At 37.3% G+C, this 20,215-nt stretch overlaps 1 protein-coding gene across 15 annotated transcripts in view; it reads right to left on the reverse strand.

The window, feature by feature from the left end:
- Nucleotides 1-20,215, reverse strand: part of WNK1 (WNK lysine deficient protein kinase 1) — a 133,649-nt gene that overhangs the window by 37,236 nt on the left and 76,198 nt on the right. For all 15 annotated transcript variants that reach the window (XM_029204588.1, XM_029204578.1, XM_029204576.1 and 12 more), the window contains exons 5-8: nucleotides 9,024-9,112; nucleotides 6,890-7,109; nucleotides 5,190-5,523; nucleotides 4,231-4,418 (exon numbers count right to left, since the gene is read on the reverse strand). In XM_029204588.1, the coding sequence (XP_029060421.1) occupies nucleotides 4,231-4,418; nucleotides 5,190-5,523; nucleotides 6,890-7,109; nucleotides 9,024-9,112 (831 nt within the window). The remainder of the gene's footprint in view (nucleotides 1-4,230; nucleotides 4,419-5,189; nucleotides 5,524-6,889; nucleotides 7,110-9,023; nucleotides 9,113-20,215) is intronic.

Raw genomic sequence — 20,215 nt, forward strand, 5'->3', positions numbered from 1 at the left:
TATTCTGAATTTACCTACAATTTGTATGTTCACTTATAACTGTACCAAGTCTTCCTACTCTGAAGCCTTATTGTCTGCTGGTGTGTTAGAGGCTCCAAGGGTTCATTTCTGATCAACTAACAGTATGTCTTCTGACTAGAAATCAGAAGAGATTTTTGGTGTACAGTAAAATATACACCACTTGGCCAGTGACTGTCATGTCTTTCCCCTGTCTGCCCCAAACCAAATGCAGTTAATTTTACTACATGAAACATGTTACAGATGCCAAATCACTGAATGTCCACTTTTCTGATTCTAGTTGTGTTGACTAATTTGGTGTTCAAAACAGGTGAAAAGGATAATTTAAATAAGAGCCAACTTGATTTAACAGCACTTTTTGTCACAGAGGCAGTTCTAGATTAAAAACTCTGAAGTTAGAATTGTACCCTGTCAAATGCAAACAGTACACACTGTAATAATTCACTTTCACAGACTCTTTTTTTAAAAAGGTAGATCAGTTTCATTCTTTCAATAGGGAAGACCCCTATCAAATAGGCAAAATGGCTCCACTGTTACTTCTTCACAACAGCTAAAAGGAGGTTTCTGTTTTGACTCAGAATGCTCCATCTTACTGTTGTTTATTCAAAGAGTATCCCAAAGCCATAAAACACTATACAGTTAATCATTCTCCTAGGTAAAAATCTCAAGATTTGGGGGTTGCTAGATCAGAATGTTAACTAAATTCTCTATCTGGAAAAGCAGCAGCAAAGTACCACAGTGTTTAAAACAACTCTGAAAGATAGACCTTCCACAGACATTAATGGGGCCAAAGAAAATCACATGTACCATATGTGTATCTAATGTGTTCCATTAGAGTCAAGATGCCACCTTATTCAAAGAAAAAAAATTTCCAAGAGGGAACATTATGTGGGGCCTTTTAGTTTGTTGACACCTCATTTTAAACAGCTAACAAATTAAAAGCAACTTTCCCTCTTCAATTATTCTTCACTCACTATTGGAAAAAAATGGACTCATCCATTGTCATTAGTGTCTCTTTGGAATAAAGTGAGGAGAAAACATGTTTGGGTAATGTCTGATAAAGAGAAAATTTGCTTTTGATTAAGCCAACGAGTTTAAAATTAAATAATACACACATTCTTTGCTAAGATATGAAAATGCAAGGATCTGAATACATTGGTGGGGGATAGGAGAATATAACAAAAGCTCAATTTTATGGCTACCCGCTGATAGATGCCAAGGGTGTTAGAAGCATTCTCTCTCATGACCCCCTTGCTTTTCTCCCCCTTAAAGCCTTACATAACAAAAAGTTATGGGAAACCATAGGAAAAACTGGTAACGTAAAAGCACAATATATTAGTAAGTCTAGCCCTGTTCTTTACTTAATTTGTATTAAAATTCTTGATGCCTGGATGTATTCACTGGTAATAAGTTTTGTCAGGAAGTTTATGTTACATACAGTACTGACAAAGAGGGAAGGCAGGCTGGAGCGTCGGTGCTTGTGCTGAAAGGCAGAGTGCATAGGCAGGACACTCTCCAATGCTTTAGAAAGCTTTTCGGCAGAGGTGTCCTCGGGGGCAGTCCGAAGGAGGGAAGGAGAAGAAGGTGCAGACAGCACTGGTGGTGGGGTGGAAGGAGCACTGGGAGAGATGCAGGACAGAGAGGGAACAGCAGAAAGATGGGGGACACAAACTGACATGCTACGGCCACGACGAGGCTAAACAGAAAACAAACACACACATGAAAAACATAGCACTCTGAAAACAGGATAACCAAAGGTACAATGGTAACAGGGCATACTTGACGTAAAGAAATGTTCCATCCTCCTCAATTCCACAAAGCCATGTTTTGAGGAGAGACGGAATCCCGCAAAGCACACTTGGCAGATCGTAACTATTCTCTCTGCGCTGTTGGTCACGTATGAACAACCACAACAATGACCAGGTATCTTCCTAAACATTCTGCAATAACATTAATTGTTATGAGTGTGCGAGTAAGAATGACCGACTGACTGAGGCAGCAGAACAGACAGGGAAAACGATGAACGGTGGCTTGCAGTTTCTGCAAACTTATTAAGATTAAACAAGAATGAATTCTATTAGTTTCACATACATTATAAGATGTAGAAGATTTTAAGCCTGGATCGCTTTGCAGGAGGCTCTGGAAACCTCAGACATAAAAGATTTCTCAGTTCTATTTTAGAAGGCATTAGACAAAAAAGTTGTTGGCTCACAGTATTGTACTTATTACACTTGCCTATCTTTATAAGTTAAAAAGTCATTTCCTAGGAAGAGTATCTTATTACAGTATTGTACTTATTACACTTGCCTATCTTTATAAGTTAAAAAGTCATTTCCTAGGAAGAGCATTAGCTTTCTAGACATAATTCATAATAGATACAGGAAACATTCTGTATTTTTATTAAAGTAGTCAATGGAAAAATAACTGAAATGTGAATCTCTAAAGAGTAACATTAAATTTTTTTCAGCCACATCAGAGGTTCAACTTTGGTTTACAAAGTTAGAAAGTTTGAAGCACCTTAACATAAAGGTTTTAATATAGCTACAAAGCAGTAAACCTAACGCTGCAAGGCTGCCCTGAGCAAATCTGTTATTTCCTTTCAGATATTGTGAACTGTGTAACTGATTACATTTTCTTTTTTTCCCACTCTTGCTTCTCTTTTATTCTTAATTCCACTTATAACTGATACATACTGTTGCAAGCCACAGTAAATTCTTTCTGGAATTAGAAAGGAATAATTATAAAAGTTTTGAAAAATCCTTAATATTTAATAACTCTTCATAATACTTCCACAGAATATTGCCATTAAAAGGCAAGAAGACTGTCATATTTCATTAAAGTCTGCTTTTAGAGCATCAAATGTAGCTATATTTGTGGCGCAAATATTTAACATCTTCATAAATGATCAGTCCATTTCCTTTTCTAAAACAGAGACCCAAAGTTCATAAACCCTGTCATGAGGGAAGCCAAGAGATTAAAAATAGTTTTAAAAAAATCTATAGTTATGATGATCCAGAAGAAATCAACAAGAGTAGAAAGTGACAAGAAATGCTGACAAATAATATGTTAGATCACAGAAATACACCTGTACAGTCTGTATAAAGCTCTTCTACCCTACCTACTTATCTTAAAGGTTAGAGAAGTAGGTTGTTAGAACATTAGTACATTGGAAGTTTTCTTTCTGTTACTGTGGCCATCCATCTTGAGACCTAGCCAAACATCTTTTATTCCAAGCTGTAGGATAAGAGACCACAACAAGCAGAAGTATTTTCTTACCAGAAAAAGATAGAGTTTCATTTAATGAAGAGCAAGAGTTCCACGAATTCAGATTAAAAGCTTTCTGAGAAAGAGGGACAATCTATCTGCCTAAAGATCTCACTAAACAAGGGCCCTACAGTTCCTTCCTGAGGCAGAAAATGCATCTTATTCACCTCTGAAGACTTCACGGAGGGTCAACATAAGAAATGGGGTATTATCTAATGATCTATTTGAACATTCTCTATATGAGAAGCAAGAGTGGCTAATGTAAAACATGGGTAATAATGTGTGTGTATGTGTGTGTATATGCATAGATATAAATGTATAAAATGTTTCAGGATATAATTTCTGTAAGTTGATGCTGAAAATAAATCAGTCATAAAACAGATACCAAAATAAAGGGAAAAAGCAAATGAACATATACTGGGGAAGGAACTCGCGTCCAACACAGACTTTAAGGCAAGAACACGCACAGCAACTGATGACTGAACACAAGCGCTAAATTAAACGGTCATTCCTTCACTATAGAGTACTCACATGCAGCATTCTATCATGGCCTAAAGTCTTACCTGTGTTTTATACATTAAGACACCTTACAGAAAACACTCAGTAATTCTTTTAAGTAACTTCTGAAAAACTCTCCTTGCCCCCGCCCCCAAACCACTTGTGTGCCCGTCTTACACTGCTTGGAACAGTTTCAACACTGAAGGGCTAAAGAGAGCATTACCTTTAATCAAACACAGATTGGTTTAAATCTTGTAAACAGTGTCTTCACACATTAATGTAGGTATCCTCCCCTGCCTGAATGACTCCGATTATACTCTGTGATAAACCTGCCTCCTTTGGTAATGCGCCATTTGTATTTTTTACTCTGGACTCACGCTGTTACTAATTTGGCAAAAGAGTCTGAACTGAACACATTATAGGCTTACACTCTCTTGCACGGCTACTCACCATACTTGAGGGTGGATATACCCCATGGGGCTGAGCCTGTGCTTGGACAACAGACGCTGTGTGCCCTGGGAGGGTGCCAGTGGAATGTGCCTGCTCATGCTGGGAACCATACGAAACTGTCTGTTGGCTGCTCACTCGAGACTCTGTGAAGACAGAAGATCCCTGACCACTGTCAATCGTCCCATCAGCTGAAGGAGAAATAAATTGCCAAAAAACAAGACAAAGAGACAAATCATGAAAAGAAGGTTCACATTTTCCCATCACAAACCCCTGATTTTAGGGTGAATTGGTTTTTTTCTTTGCACAGACCTGAACTAAATAAAAAATAAATACTAATTTTACTAAGTAGATTTCCATGTTTAAATGAGGGATCCATACAGAAAAAAGTTCTGTCTTAAAAAAAAAAAATTCCCTGACTATCACAGTATTTTCCCACCTGAAGAACAAGGGGAATAAAACAGAATGTTATTAGTCAGCCTGAAGTTTGACAGCTTCCAAAGTCTTAACTGTGGAGACCAGTGGGTCCTTAGTATTAAGAAGGTAGTTCAAAATACTAACTAGCAGTCTCATTAGTTTCTAGTTTATACGTTATTCAGCTTTGCTAAAAGAGCTGAACCGGATTAGTGGGTTCAAAAGTAAGCAGCTAAGATAAACTTGTTATTTTTCACTACTAATTATATTTTAAGGAATTATAAAAAGTAGAGATCTACAAATTAGAACTTTCAAGATGTTGGAACCTGTAGAATTGTTTTATATCCTAATCCTATTTCCTCACTGTCCCATCCATACTCTATTAGCTATGGACGTAAGAAAGGTAGATGGCAACCATTTCAAACTTCTTATTTACACATTAGATTTCTACTTCAAAACCAAGAGGTCAGTGCGAAATGATGACTGCGAAGATAAAAAGTCAACTAGGAGTATCTTTAGCAACCCTGCGCGCTTCCCCCGGGACTCACACAACACAGACACACCAGGTGGCTGGTGCTGCAGCTGTTGGTGCTGATCTGCCTCAGGCTCCTCCGGCTCTACTTGTGTGGAAACAGAAGCTGAAGTGGTAGAGGCCGCAGGTCCACCAGTGCACGTCGAAGGGGGCTGCTGGGCTCCTGCCTGGGAAGCACTGGACTGCTGCTCCCCCTGCTGTTTGAGGCTGCTCTCTTCCTGCTTTCTTTTTTCTTGCTCCTCCCGCACCAACTGACGCTGTTCTCGCTTCCTCTTAATTAATGACACTCTATCTTTGATGGCTTTTGCCATGGTCTTGTGATCACCTTCACAGACATACCCAGAGTCTACCTGAAGGATAAAAGGGTACATTAGGAAGCAACAGGATATCAAAAGAAAACAAACCAAACACAAAAAAAGGTACTTTTGGGGAGAAAAGTAGAGAAGAAGGGGAAGAAGGAACTCTCTAAGGACTGGTCTTAACCAAACTGTGAAACTACTGGTCTGCATTACACACTTCACCACCATATTCTGAGATACTCATGGGGTGGGTGCTATTATCTTTGTAGAAACTTATGGGGTACATGTACCTTCACTAACTATAACAACAAAACAATGGGGAACCTAAACGCCAAAGTTTTTATTTATTTATTTTTATTTTAAATTTTTATTTATTTAATTTATCTTGGTTGCACCAGGTCTTAGTTGCAGCATGGGTGCTCTTTAGTTTTGGCATGCATGTGGGATCTAGTTCCCTGACCAGGGATCGAACCCGAGTCCCCTGCATTGGAGGGCAGATTCTTAACCACTGCACCACCAGGGAAGTCCCAACATCAAAGTTTTTAAACCAAAAGGCTCATTCTATTATATTCACTCTATTTCCCGCTCACATGTAACCATCAATATTAATATTAACCTGTGTTGCTTTTACTTCCTTTCACTAGACAACCACTTAACCAGATAAGACAACTGTGGTAAATATATGAAGGTTAAAAATAAAAACCTCAAACAGTATGAAAACCTGACAATTAAAAATAAGTACCTCTTTCATACCTGACCCCTTCTCAGAGGTAAGTAGTACTGAATGGTTCTAACACATTCTAGCAGAGACAGTCTGTGAGTATCTTTGCACAGTAAATGGCTATTTAGGCACCACGGCAAGCCTAAGATGGGTGAAGAGTTTCCTTTCTGAACAGTGATCTTTTAGACATTCTTCAAAAATGATTCACCAAGGGCTGCCTACTAATAATTGATCTTGAAAACTCCCTTTGAAGTAAAAACAATGTGTGATCTATTTATAGGGTTTATCCAGATGACTGATCAAAGGCTACTGTATCAGTATTTAGAAAACATACCTTGTCATTCTAACTAAATAGGTTATACTAATTAGCAGTCAGTCAACCTTACAGACTTTCAAAATTACTTCAGAATGCTTTCTGGTTTGTTCTCTCTCTGTATCTCTGTCTGCCCGCCTGCCTGTCTGTCCGTCCATCCATCCTTATACGTATCTATGTCTATATACATCTCCTAATATACACGTATCTACGTCTATACATGTCTCTTAAAATAAAAATAGCTTTTAGGGCCATTAATCAACACAATTTTATATCAGTGGAATATGCTATACACACTGCTTCATAAACTGCTTTTCTGCTCAACAGTATCAATGTATATACGTCTACATCAATTTTTAAATGGCTGACTAGTGTTAATTTACCATTTCTTGAGCAACCTCTTCTGGTACATCTCTCTCCAAGTCAAAGGAAAACTCAATAGCTTCATTGTCTTTGTATTTCCCCTTTAATTTCTTAGTATCTTCAATGCGTAGCCATAATTTAATGGCTATCTTTTCGCCATCATCTTCTTCTGCTAATTCTACCCGTACCCCTGTTTCCTCCTGGAAGAAGGCGTGGTTCAAGAGGTCTTTGATAGAGTATCTTCAAAAGAGAGGGGAAAGAAACAAAAAACAAAATACCATTAGATTTAAAAGATACTTTTCAAGTATGGCTGATTATTGTTATTGGAATAATGAAAACAGACTGCAAAAAGAAGAACAAGAGAAATTCTGTAACTCATTCTACATTGCTCCATTTAAACAGTGATTATAGTTTTATTCAACTTACAGAACATCAGAACAATCTCATTTATGAATAAGAGCTCAAAGTGATACTTTTAAAATCTAATGATCTAATCTCATCTCAGTTAACAGTGTACTAATAATAGCGAGTAATACATAGAATATCATAGCTTCAAAATATCACATAATCATTTACATAGTGCTTATAGTTAACAAAAAATCTCATATGTATGATCTCATCTGATCCTTGACCAGCATCCAATGAAATATCATTTCCTGATTATTAGGAAATGGATCCTCAGAGAGACTGACAATCTTGCTCACAGTTATAAAAGTCATAAATGGTGGAATCAAAACTCGAAAATCTTTTTATTTCTAGTACATTACCTTCTACTACAGCAACCTTTATTTACTCCAATATATCCTCTCAATTCTTTGTTCAACACCTTGTGTACTAGGCAAGCAGAAGTCTGATTGTGGAACAATTTTCTCTAGATAAATGGTCTCAAAATACCAGTAATCTAGTAAACTGTTCCATCCAGTAAAGAAACAAGAGTAACACACTCTAAGACTGGAGACAAATATTCCTTTATTTATAGTTTTTTAAAAAAGTTCTTAAAGAGATTAAAGACTCTCCTTTTTAATCAGTGTATATGAAAATAGAAACCCAACTAAATTTCTACTAAAAAGCCTTAAAGATCATGATGTTAAGTTCTTCCAAATAACAAAGTTGTGGAAAGAATATGAGACTGGAGAAGTGAAGATATGGAATTCTTTAATTTGGTTGATGTACCTGATCACTCGCATTCTTCAGGAGGTAGATTATGCTCAATTTACAATTTCTATCTGCACTACCTGGTCTACTTTTTCTTCTTTGGAGGGTGAGGGGGGATGGTGAAAGTAGATTATTTTTCAAAAACAGACACTGGACCTTTGCCATGCCTAACGGGTGATGAATCAGCTATATGGCAGATCAGATACTTGCCCCTCCTCTGAGAAAAGTCCTCTGTAAGCATAAATGACTAAGCCAGATCTCCTCCCAAGCTCTGGGTGAAGTCGTCTCTTTTTACTCAAAAGAATTTTGACATTTTGCTCTTCTTCAGTTCTGGCATAGTAACAGCAAATCAAGACCTGCATAGCTGAGTTGATTTTAAAGAGCCAATATTTTATTTCATCTTTTAGAATTCAATGGGTAAAGGACTAAGGAACAGATCTGCTGCATTAAGGACAGAACCCTACTGAGTTTTACAAATCATGCTGATGCTGTAAGTAGTTCTTACTGAATGCAGCAGCTATGTTTAAGGTGGTTTGGGTTTAATTAAACTCTACCAAACCACATTCTTACAACATTTCAGTATACCAAATGTGAATACTACCTTCAATGGACAGAACTCTACTTTTAAAGATATTACAAGACAGGGCTTCCCTGGTGGCTCAGTGGTTGAGAGTCCGCCTGCCGATGCAGGGGACACAGGTTTGTGCCCCGGTCCGGGAAGATCCCACATGCCGCGGAGCGGCTGGGCCCATGAGCCATGGCCGCTGAGCCTGCGCGTCCGGAGCCTGTGCTCCGCAACGGGAGAGGCCACAACAGTGAGAGGCCCGTGTACCGCAAAAAAAAAAAAAAAAGAAAAAAAAAGAGATATTACAAGACATAAACAGAGAAACTAATCACAAGTAAAGTATTAAATACACCTTAGATTGAGTGTTCTACTGAGAGCCTATTACACTTGAAGTTTTCGTTTAAGCAATACCCAGGTCAAAAGAGGCAACTTACCTTTCATCTTTGTTTTGCCGTATGCATCCTTCAATAATTTCCTTCACTTCAGGAATTGCTACTTTGTCAAAACTGGCTGGCTTCACCCCCTGAAAATCATAAAAATAGCAACAGAAACAGGTTAACGAAGACAGGGACTTTGAACTTTATTTTTACTTGCCTCTTAAGGTTCTACTAGATTCCTTCTTACCATCCTGGCTTTTTTCTGATTTGCCTGCAGGATCTAGTCCATGCAGGGTCAGAGCTCGGAAGTGGCAATTTAGCCCCTTCGAGATAACAATAGGGAATAGTTAAGGTAGTGGAGTCACTCACTTCCATGGCTTCATATGGCTAGCGAAAAACTTAGGCTGTTGTTAACATCTTTTGCTGTGTTTCAGGTAATGGAAGTTACCGGCTAAAAAGAAGGCCAAATGTTCTAATTGGTTAGAAGATCTCCTGTTCAACGTCGTTCCCTAACACATTAATCAACATAACATTTACGGGCATGAATTCGCATGCTCAGTTTGGCAAGTGTTCTATTATTATAGTAGTATACCTTAACAACCCCAACCAGAAGTTAAGAATTTGGATTGGTTTGGCATAACTGGATAACTGAAGAGCAAACTGTCTTGTACATATGAAACATAAAATCACAAGTGATACATCAGACCCATATGAAAGACAAGCTCTCCAATTAATCTCCGAAGAAAATTCAATACTAAACAGTATCACAGTAGTATTTTAGAATCTTCACAAAGTGTAAATTTTTTGCAAATAAAATTTCAACAGTGTGTGGAAAATATATATAAGAAAGAAGAATAACAAACCACTCCTGTCTGAGAGGCGGTACGGAGAAAAACATCTCATTATCTATTCTTGCCTCATCTAAGTGACCACATGGATTGATTTGAAGTAGCAACACCGATATACTGTCCAAGTGGCACGGTAAGTCTATAACCACATAACACACAGGGAGTAGGAAACAGGAGACAGGACTAGAAAAGTTAGAATATATTATAAATTATAACCAGCTACTGTCTCAGTGATGATATATATTAGAATTAGTGATATAATTTGATAAATCACAGAAATGTGTGTAATCTCTCACAGATTGAAATGAAATATATCAAATGGTTAGCTCTAAAGTCTTTAAATACTAGGGTTGTGGTGGGATAATTCTCATCAATTACTCACTACATTATTCAAAAGTTATAAAGATAAATTAATTAATTAATTAATTAATTTAAAAAGGGGAAGGGACTTCCCTGGTGGCACAGTGGTTAAGAATTGGCCTGCCAATGCAGGGGACACGGGTTCAAGCCCTGGTCCGGGAAGATCCCACATGCTGCGGAGCAACTAAGTCCATGTGCCACAACTACTGAGCCTGCACTCTAGAGCCCGCGAGCCACAACTACAGAGCCCGCACGCCTACAGCCCGTGCTCTGCAACGAGAAGCCACCACAATGAGAAGCCCACGCACTGCAACGAAGAGTAGCCCCCGCTCGCCACAACTAGAGAAAGCCTGCACACAGCAACAAAGACCCAACACAGCCAAAAATAATCAATCAATTAATCAATCAATTTTTTTTAAAAAGTTCTGATTTGGAGGAGTCTCCCTCTAGGGCTAACTTTCCACAACACGAAACTGTCTAATAAGGCTGACCCTAAAGTTAAAAATCCATGTATTTAAAATGTTTGTTTCTAAGTAATGACTACAAAGATAAGTATTTGTATTTTCCTCAATCTTTTTATTTTTCAAGGCCAGCTAAGTTTTCCAACTAGTCTTTGTCTTCGCATAATCATTCTAATGAAAACAAAAAATAACGCTGCTGAAGCAAAAGAATGCTTTAACTGAGCAAGCTGGTATGGTATTTCAAATTAAAGCTAAAGAAAATGGGAACTGTTTTAAGGGAAAAAAAAGGATGATACTCACTAAAAGTTCTCTGGTAGTAGAAACACTGGGGATTTTGTTTTATATTTGTTTTTCTACAATAAACATGTAAAAGTGTATAAAAGCAAACTTTTAAGATGCTATTTATGAATATAATGGGAAAAACAATCTAGAATACCATATATTAAGTTCTTAGAACATTCACTATTGGCAGAAAATTATCTGAAGGACTGTTCTTTGCTAAAATTGGACATTAATACACAGTTGGCCTTTGCATGTAAAGACATTCCATATGTTACAGCGAAGTAGTTAAAAGAGGATATAGACTATGATTAGAAAAAATGTTCCTACTTCCATAAACACATACACTTTAGAGGAATGTAGTTTAGCCTTCTGGCAATAAAACTCTACATACTGAGTTAATAAATCACACCTATACTGACTATATTAAAAGACTCTTCTGTTTCAATTTAGCATAGGCATACTGGAAAGATCAAAGGATGTAACAGAAGACTTGAAATCACTGTGAACTGGACAAGCAGAAGCAGCTCTGAGCTTCAGAGTCCCTCTCTAGCAAATGGGGATAATACCTGTCCAACTATATTAATGGGAACTAGAGTCATATGTGATTATCTAGGTTGACATCTCTTTGAATTATTAAGTTTGCTGACCTAAGGCACACCTCTGATTTCAAAGGCCATCACCAAAGATAATAAAGCTTACAGTTAAAAGGAAGCAAAGGATTCTCTTCGAAAAATAATCACCAAGATCCACAGTGAACCTGCTTTCATCCTTGGTTATCCTTAAAAATAACCCTCTTGTTAATCCTACCTATGCAGACATACATACATTCATGACTTTACAAACAAGAATTCCTATTTACAAGTAGAAATGCTAGTTGAACAAATGAGATATAAGGTCATAATGACAAAACCAGCAACTACGCATCATATAACATGTTGACTCTGCTAGGTTAAGCTGCTTTCTCAACATACAGCCAAGATTTAGGTACAGAAAATTCCATACCAATGTTACACAACATATTCAGATGCCACTGCTGCCTTAAAAAATGTTGCAGGTGCCAAGACAGCCAGTAAAACGGAGACAGTCCAGCAGCTGGTATTAAAACATTACCCACTGAGATAATGAAAAAGACAAGAAGAAATCTCAGCAACCATCAAGAAACCAGAATTATCAAAATATCTAACAGAAGTATTCTGAACATTTGCAAAGAAGCAAGAATATCTAGGGATTATATCCTAAAAATGACCAAAAAAAAAAGTAACAATGAGCATGAAACGTCAATGACCCTGAAAGTGACCTACAGAAAATACATCTGGGACACATGATGGAAAGCTGCTTAAAATAAACAAGCACACGTTTCAATACACAGCACTCATCATACTTAGAGGCTTCTTGTTCTTAAGAGATAAGAGAACTCTAATATGTATAAAATGGATAACTAATAAGAACCCGCTGTATAAAAAAAAAATAAAATTCAAAAATTAAAAGAGAGATAAGAGAACTCTATTTTTTTATAACTGATAATTTTTTTAAAATTAAAAAGTTGGTTTAAGATTATTCTAAAACACGATTTAAGCACCAGACAGAACAAAATAATGATGAGAAAATGTTTTAATGATAATATTTCATCTTTTTTCCTTTTAATTTATGTATTTCAACAAAGATAAACAACTTAGAGTCTGAAAATCCTTCAAATGTCACCTCTTTTCTATACTGTCTGATTTAGCCCCAGAGAGTCCTATTCTAGTCCTGTTCTGACCAGCAGAAGCCAAGTTTTGCTCACCTATTCTGAATGAAGTTCAAAAATACAAAACAGAAAAGTGCTAAGGCAGATAAATTGGGCTAATGTTTTACATATAAGAAAAATTAAGTTAGTTAAAGACACGCACCCTGTCACTCCATCCTTCCAGAGCTAGCAACCTGCCAGCTCTAGAAATATTCTTCCTTACTGTTGTAATTCACAGGATCTCTCTTTAGGCAGCAGTGCCATATTATGTTTTTTGACATGGGACAGTAACATGTTCCTCTGCATTAAACAAAAGTACTTCTTGAACAGCTAACATACATTCATTTAAGACACTTCTGCGATTATATAAAATTATATATTCTCTTAAACAAAAAAACAAAGGTGACTCTTGTGCAGTCTTAAATGGAGTACAAAAAGAAAACAATAACAACAATCGTGACTCTCCAAGGGCACACCGAGAGTTGATATTTTTTAAAAAAAAAGAGTTGATAAAAATGTTTATAAAATATGTTGCTTTATTTAAACTAAGAAAAATCCCAAACACATACATGCATCTTACAGACTAAGTTTTTCTGTCAATTCTATATACTTATAGTTTGCAACTAATCTGCTGGAATAAAAGTGAGTCATAATAAAAATATAAGTGAGTCATAATATAGTATTCTCTGGTTCAATCTTCTAGCTCTTAAAGAGTGTCAGCACTTGCTTCTTAAAAACTTACGTTTCAAATGTGTTAAGGTAACATTTTCCTTTTCATAAGAGCAAAACTTTTCCTAACCATTCAGAATTGAGAAAAGTCTCCTTCCTCCTCATACAAAATGTTGTGTAAGCTAACTAAACTACAAAACTAACTTAAAGCATTCTGAACTAAACACTCTCAATACTTTAACTGAAACTTTCCACACATATCATCAAATGGCTACAACATACCTTTTGTATACACTGAAAATTCTTACCCACCTCATTTACACAATCCTTTTGAGGACAGCAGCAGCAATGAGAATTTACGATGACAAACACTGAGCAAAAATCTCTCTTTGTAAAATCCATCAGAAAAGGCAAAATAGACTTGTTATAGTTAGAGGAAAATGAGGGGGGAAATATATGAGATGTAAATTAACAGAGTAACTTAGCCCACAGCATAAGCAAGGCAGACATCAAAATCAGGCTGAAGTTTCATTTCCTGTTTAACACTAGCCATGCTTCCCCAACTCTCAGACATAAGTTTCCTCTGAGCCAACAATGTACTTATTCTAGATCGGCCCTTTAGACAAAACTACATGCCAAACAGCAAGGAAACTTAGTCTGCTACTCCTCCTCCTGCTTCTCCTCCAACAGCAGCAGATCCCTAAACAAGCAAAATAAGATTTTTTTACTTGCTCAAAGCTCCACCCATTATGTCCACAGGTTCTGCCTCCTTGACATCAAAACCTACACCAGAAATCTGTTTATCTAAACACCCCCTTCCCCTTAATCATGGTGAAACTATGCTTTAAAAGAAAATGGGGAACGAATTCAATGACCAAAATGTAAACTAAGAATATATAGCCAAAAGAACACTGGACAAGGAAATCCCAATACTGGGAATGAGTTCCTAGTTCAATCTCTCATGCACCAAGTTTGTGTGACCTGGGCCATATTCCTTAAACTCACTTGAAAAGTGAGCATAATAGTTCTTGTTAACCTAATTTAAAAAGTGGTGACATTAAGGTAAACTGCCATACCACTGTCTCATGGTACGTTAAAAAAAAATTAAATAGCTGTGAACAGCTTCTTATCACCCAGAAGTGATAAGAATTTATCCTTCTCCGTTCCCTCCTATTACTAAAAGCCTCAATATGAAGATCTACCTAAAGACATTTCTATCTGCCAGGAAGATCTCATGGAGCCAAATGACTACTACTTTGATTTTAGTGATTAAGGAAAGGTTTTTCTTCATGCCATTAACAAAGATGGTAGAAAAAGCACTGTTCATTGCAATATTATAATGGATAACATAACAAAGTGCTATCCCTTGTAATTTGGTAAGCCTGAATCCCCATCAAGACAGTGGGTACTAAGGCTTTAATTACTCAGTAACGGGAGGATAAGGGCTTAGAAGTTATTTGGTAGGATTCTTTCTACTCTAAAGGCTAGAAATGACTATTATTTCTAACAAGCTGTCTCAAAGTAGTTGCCACAGATCTCTTGCTCAACACAATTTGTCACTACGAAGTACACTAAGTAGGCAGTGTAGGATGCCAGCTATTGCTCATAAATACAGCAATGCGGTCCCCACCAATGCCTCTGACTTAAGTGTCTGACCAAAGCTGCTTAGGACTATGCTAAGCTAAATGAAAACAGAAGAGCCAGAAAACGGGCACCACGCTCCCTGCTTCAGAGGTTCATCAGACATAAACACGTGAGTAGGTTTTTAAACTTTACTGTGCAACAAACAAAACCAAAAATGAGGTAGCTTTTTTTGGACAGTGGTATAATATAGGCACAAATACCTAGATCTATGAAGATGAGCCTTTTTTTATATATCAAAATAAAAGTTTTCAATGTATACAATAAAAATACCATTCACATACATGTTAACAGTTTATATGTCTAAATTCTACTTCTTCCTTCTCTTCAAGTCAGTGCCTTTCTCTGGATTTCCTCCATTTCTTTCAATGGTATCATTATTTCCAGAATAGAAACCTTAGTCTTCTTGGATGCTTCTTCTCCCACAATATTTAAGTACTATTGTTCTCTAGGAGCTCTTTAAACAATGAGAAATGTTTAAAACAGCTCGTATATAGTTCTGCTGCTAGTACTCCTACTGCCCCTCCAAAAGCCAAAGATCTCTAGTTGGACAAAATGAGATTTTTACTGGCTTGTTACTTCTCAAAATCATTGCTTCTTCTGCATAACAACTGTGACCACCAAAATCCAGATTATCAACACCTCACCTCTTTAAACTTAGACCAATTTAAGATGGGTCTCACTGTTTCTATTCTCTCCAATTTGTATTTTACATTGTGGCCAGCTCAATCATCTGGCTTCATCCAATCATCTGACATCATTTAACTCACAACACATTACTCAAACATGGTTAACAGTTCTCCACACCTACAAGATGACCACAGGGTCACAGATCTAGAAAGAATCTGAGCTAGAGTCCCAACTTGTTCAAATGAGAAAACTGTAGATCAAAGAGATTAATGCCATGTCAAAGATGGAATTAATTCATTGATTCACTGGCATCTACGAGGTGTCATGTCCAGTCTAGTCTAGTATGTATAAGACACCTACTAGATTTACTGCATTACCTTCAGCACCTAGAATACAACAAATAGAGCCTATATTCTAGTGGGTAAGGGCCTAGTCAATGGTAAAGCAAAAACTAGAATCCAGATTCAACAATGTCTAGTTCAGTGTTACTTCTAGCCCACATTATAGTGCTTTTAATTTCCTTAATCTGGGGTGAAAAGCCCTCACAAGTCAACTTCTACCTACTTCTCTGCTCCTACCCCCCCCAAATAAGTCCAGCCAAATTAGTTACTTTTTCACTGAATACTTAATGCACATTTTCACAAGAATATTCTTTCTACTGCTCCCTTTTTCAGTCAACTGAGTCCTACCCTTCTTTCAAGGTATACCTCAAATCACACATAGAGAGAAGGCGGCAACTACAAAGTATTTGTATGAATCTTCTGGCATATAAATTATTTACAAGATACCAAGAAACTCAATACTATTATAATTTACTTAAGCACAGTAGAAACCATCTCTCTATATCCTATCAGTTTTTATTCTGTAGTCTAATGTTGTGTGAATTATCTATCAACATTCAGTTGGGATAAGTAAAACTAGCTTTTCTGTGAAATTCTGAAATAGGGAATTCACGATTGTTTTTTAGCACTGAAAATGCTGGGAATGACACCAACTGTTTGGTTTAAGATTAATGGTCCGATTAAGACACTTCAATATTAATCAAATCACAGGACAGTAATAGAATGACTCTGAAAATCATGCAAAATGTTCCTAAGATACACCCTATAATACACCAAGTTCTCTCTTATGTGTATAATTTAAATTTATTGGATGGAAATAGGAATAAAATTTATAAAGGAATCATTTCAGCTAATTCCAGTGGATTTAGATCTCTGGGATATCACACACACACAAAAAATCCAACTGCTAAAGAAAAAAATACGAAGTTTTTCCCAACTTTTCAAACCCTATCTATAATTAGGAATCAGCTTCACTTGTTTCTGTAAAAAAGTAGGGTGAAATGCAATCTGTTATATAAAAGCCAAAAGGAATTTCACCCCAACTGCTTTGATTCTGTTTTTCCCAGACAGAATGTTCAAACCTTGCAATCCAAAGGCTAATGGAATCAGTGACAAAGTCAAATTACACAAACAAAGTAATTAAAAATCCCCATTATTTCTAACTTGGTTGTTATGAGGCTGGATTCAGCCAGATTCTTACTGGTATGAACCATTAGTTTACAGGAATTTGAACATACCTTATGATCCCATTGGAAAACAAGCCTCTTCAAACTCCCTACCAAATCCAACTAGCTCTATCCAAGGAAATTAGCTGACCTCATGACTCCCCAAGGCTCATTACTCTCTGGATACATGAAAGCTTGTGTACTGCTCCAATCTCAAATGCACTATCCTCCATATAAAAAATTGATGCCACTGCTTACCGTAGTTTCTATTCTTTTAATAGCAGACAAAAATTGTGCTAAGTACATTACTACTCTTATTTGGATCTTTTCATTGCCAATGGCAGAAAACTTCAAGATAAGTTTTTCTCTTTTGAACAGGGATCATGAACCCTGTTAAACAGGGGCTCAAACCTGTGACACCAATCTTAGACTTATGTTACCCATGTACCCTAAATTTTTTTTCCCTTGAAATCTAGGGAAAAAAGTTTACAAAACAGAAACAGGAAAAGGAAAACATTTTAAGGTTTGTATTAGTGTTATGTTAGAGATGCTTGATTTCTGACCCTACTATTAGTATTTCTCCTTCATGTCCTTGGGCAAAATGCTTAACCTCTGAATCTATCTTCTCACCTGTAAAATGAAGGTATTATCTACTTATCAAAATACAAAAGATTAAAATAAGATAGTATATGTAAAGCACTTTGCAAGGTGATTGGCAAGAAGCAAGATGATAAATAAATGTGAGCTCATTTTCACTCATTTAAAACTTGGCTTTATTTTAAGTTCATTAAACACATTTTAAACACTGCTATTTGTTGAATGTTGCTAGGTAAAAGAATAGAACAAGAGACAACTTATTTCACTACTAAGCATGTCATAATGATGTGAATGGTAATAATGGCAATGCCTAATAAGTACTGACTGCTAACTGATTTAGGCACTTTTCTCATTTAATCCTCATTACCAGCTTAGGCTCAGAGAAGTTAATTAACTTGCCCAAGGTATCAGCTAGGAAATGACATTGCTGGGATCTGAACTCAAGCAGACCCAACTCCAGAGCCCATTTCCTCCACAGGCAACATTGTGTTTCACTCCCTATAGTTCTGTATTCGTGTATTCATCTTGCAAACACTGACTGAGTGCCTATTACCTGCCAGGCTCTAAGCACTAGGAAAACAGCCAAGAACAACTCAAATAAAACCCGCACAACCCACAGAATTTATATTCTAATTGGGGCTTTAGATAAACACTGTTAGGCTGTGATAAAAGCCATGAAGAAAAATAAAACCATAGGGGATAGAAGTAAAGTGTGTGCACACCTAAGACTGTTTTAGATGGATGGGCAGGAAAGGCCTGAGACCTGAATGAAATGCATGTGCAGAACAATGACACACAACAGTTCTTTATCAGTGCACCATAGAATATAGTTATTAAGCCGGTACATTACCCATTTACCCCTTCACATTGGCACTTACACAGACAGGTTTAAATGCCCTCAGGTCACAGACTGACACTGTACTAGACATTTATGAATTCAGTACAGAATTTTGACATGAGCAGGGGACCTGGAATCAGAATAACAGAATAACTCTGTTATTTTCTAGATATGTAATCATGGGCTAGCCATCCTGGGCTTCAGATTTTTATTTTAAAGTGTAGACAACAGTAGTAGTAAACCATCCCCAATGAGGTTTGTTGGAAGAATTAAATTACACAATAATGCAAAGTGTTTAATGCAATGTCTGAGACATAGGATGTGTATGTGTTAACATTTACACTGCTGTCATCTGCTATTCACGTGGCAGTTGCACCACTGCAAGGCCAGACATGTAGTAGTGAACTGGTCTACAGAGGGAAAAAACCCCTGTCCTTGAGACGCTCAGTTCTCATGGGGGGGGGGGGACAACAGTTAACATCAATATGATTATCATTATAGTATATTAATAAGACAGAGGTTGAGTATGATGGAAATACTGAAGGGGCAACAATATTGGCATGACTTTCTTCAAGAATCCTAGGACTTCCCTGGTGGCGCAGTGGTTAAGAATCCGCCTGACAATGCAGGGGACACGGATTTGATGCCTGGTCCGGGAAGATCCCACATGCCGTGGAGCAACTAAGCCCATGTGCCACGGCTCCTGAGCCTGCGCACCACAACTACTGAAGCCCACGCTCCCTAGAGCCTGCACACTGAAACTACTAAAGCCCATGCTCTGCAATAAGAGAAGCCACCACAATGAGAAGCCCGCACAGCGCAGCAAACAGTAACCCCCGCTCACCGCAACTAGAGAAAGCCCATGTGCACCAACGAAGACCCAACACAACCAAAAAAAAAAAAAAAAAAAAAATCCCTAGAAATATTTCTGGTAAAGAGCTCCAGATGACCGGGGTTACTGGCTCATTCCTTCATACAGATCTGCCTTAGCATCCCTGACACAGGCCAATAAAGCTCTCAATTTAAACCAACTTTCTCAGGAATACTGTCTCTGACTCCCTCAATGAGATCAAAACCCTGTACCTCATTATGTCTATAAAATCCACGTGCTTTATTATATTTACTACTTCAATGTTTACCTTCCCTACAAGAAGGGGAAAGAACACTGAAGCATATATCTTGTTCACTGCTGTATCCTCAACCTGGCACACAGAAGACACCTAACTAATGGCTGTTAAGTAAGTGAATAATCGTTAAAATAAATTGAAAAGAAACTGAGAACTAGAGTTTATGATTCAACTGACTAGAGTTCTGTGATCTTCAAACCTGAAAAAGTAATCCTAGGCTGTTAAACACTCTTCTTTGTATCCCATTTCTAAGATAGTGCCAAACCCATAGGAGGCCTTGTGAGTCTAGGAGGGGGCAGTTCACTGACTACTATTGGTAAACAGGTGGAGCGTAGTAGATCTGGGATGGAAACCAGGAATCTGGAGTGGCAGGGGGCAGTTTGCATTAGGGAGTTTGATGATCTCTCGATGGATAACCAAACATGTTTCCTTAATAAATGTGCAATCGTTAGGCAGACTAATGCTGACATATCCTTTAAAAAATTAGTTCAATTTACACCCAAAGCAAACTTAAGGGAAAGTACAATACTTCAAGGTGTATTTCAATAGAGTCACCACTAATG

The sequence above is a fragment of the Monodon monoceros genome, unplaced genomic scaffold, assembly GCF_005190385.1.
Source record: "Monodon monoceros isolate NGI ecotype Baffin Bay Population unplaced genomic scaffold, NGI_Narwhal_1 Super_Scaffold_6, whole genome shotgun sequence".
In the NCBI taxonomy this organism is placed as follows: Eukaryota; Metazoa; Chordata; class Mammalia; order Artiodactyla; family Monodontidae; genus Monodon; species Monodon monoceros.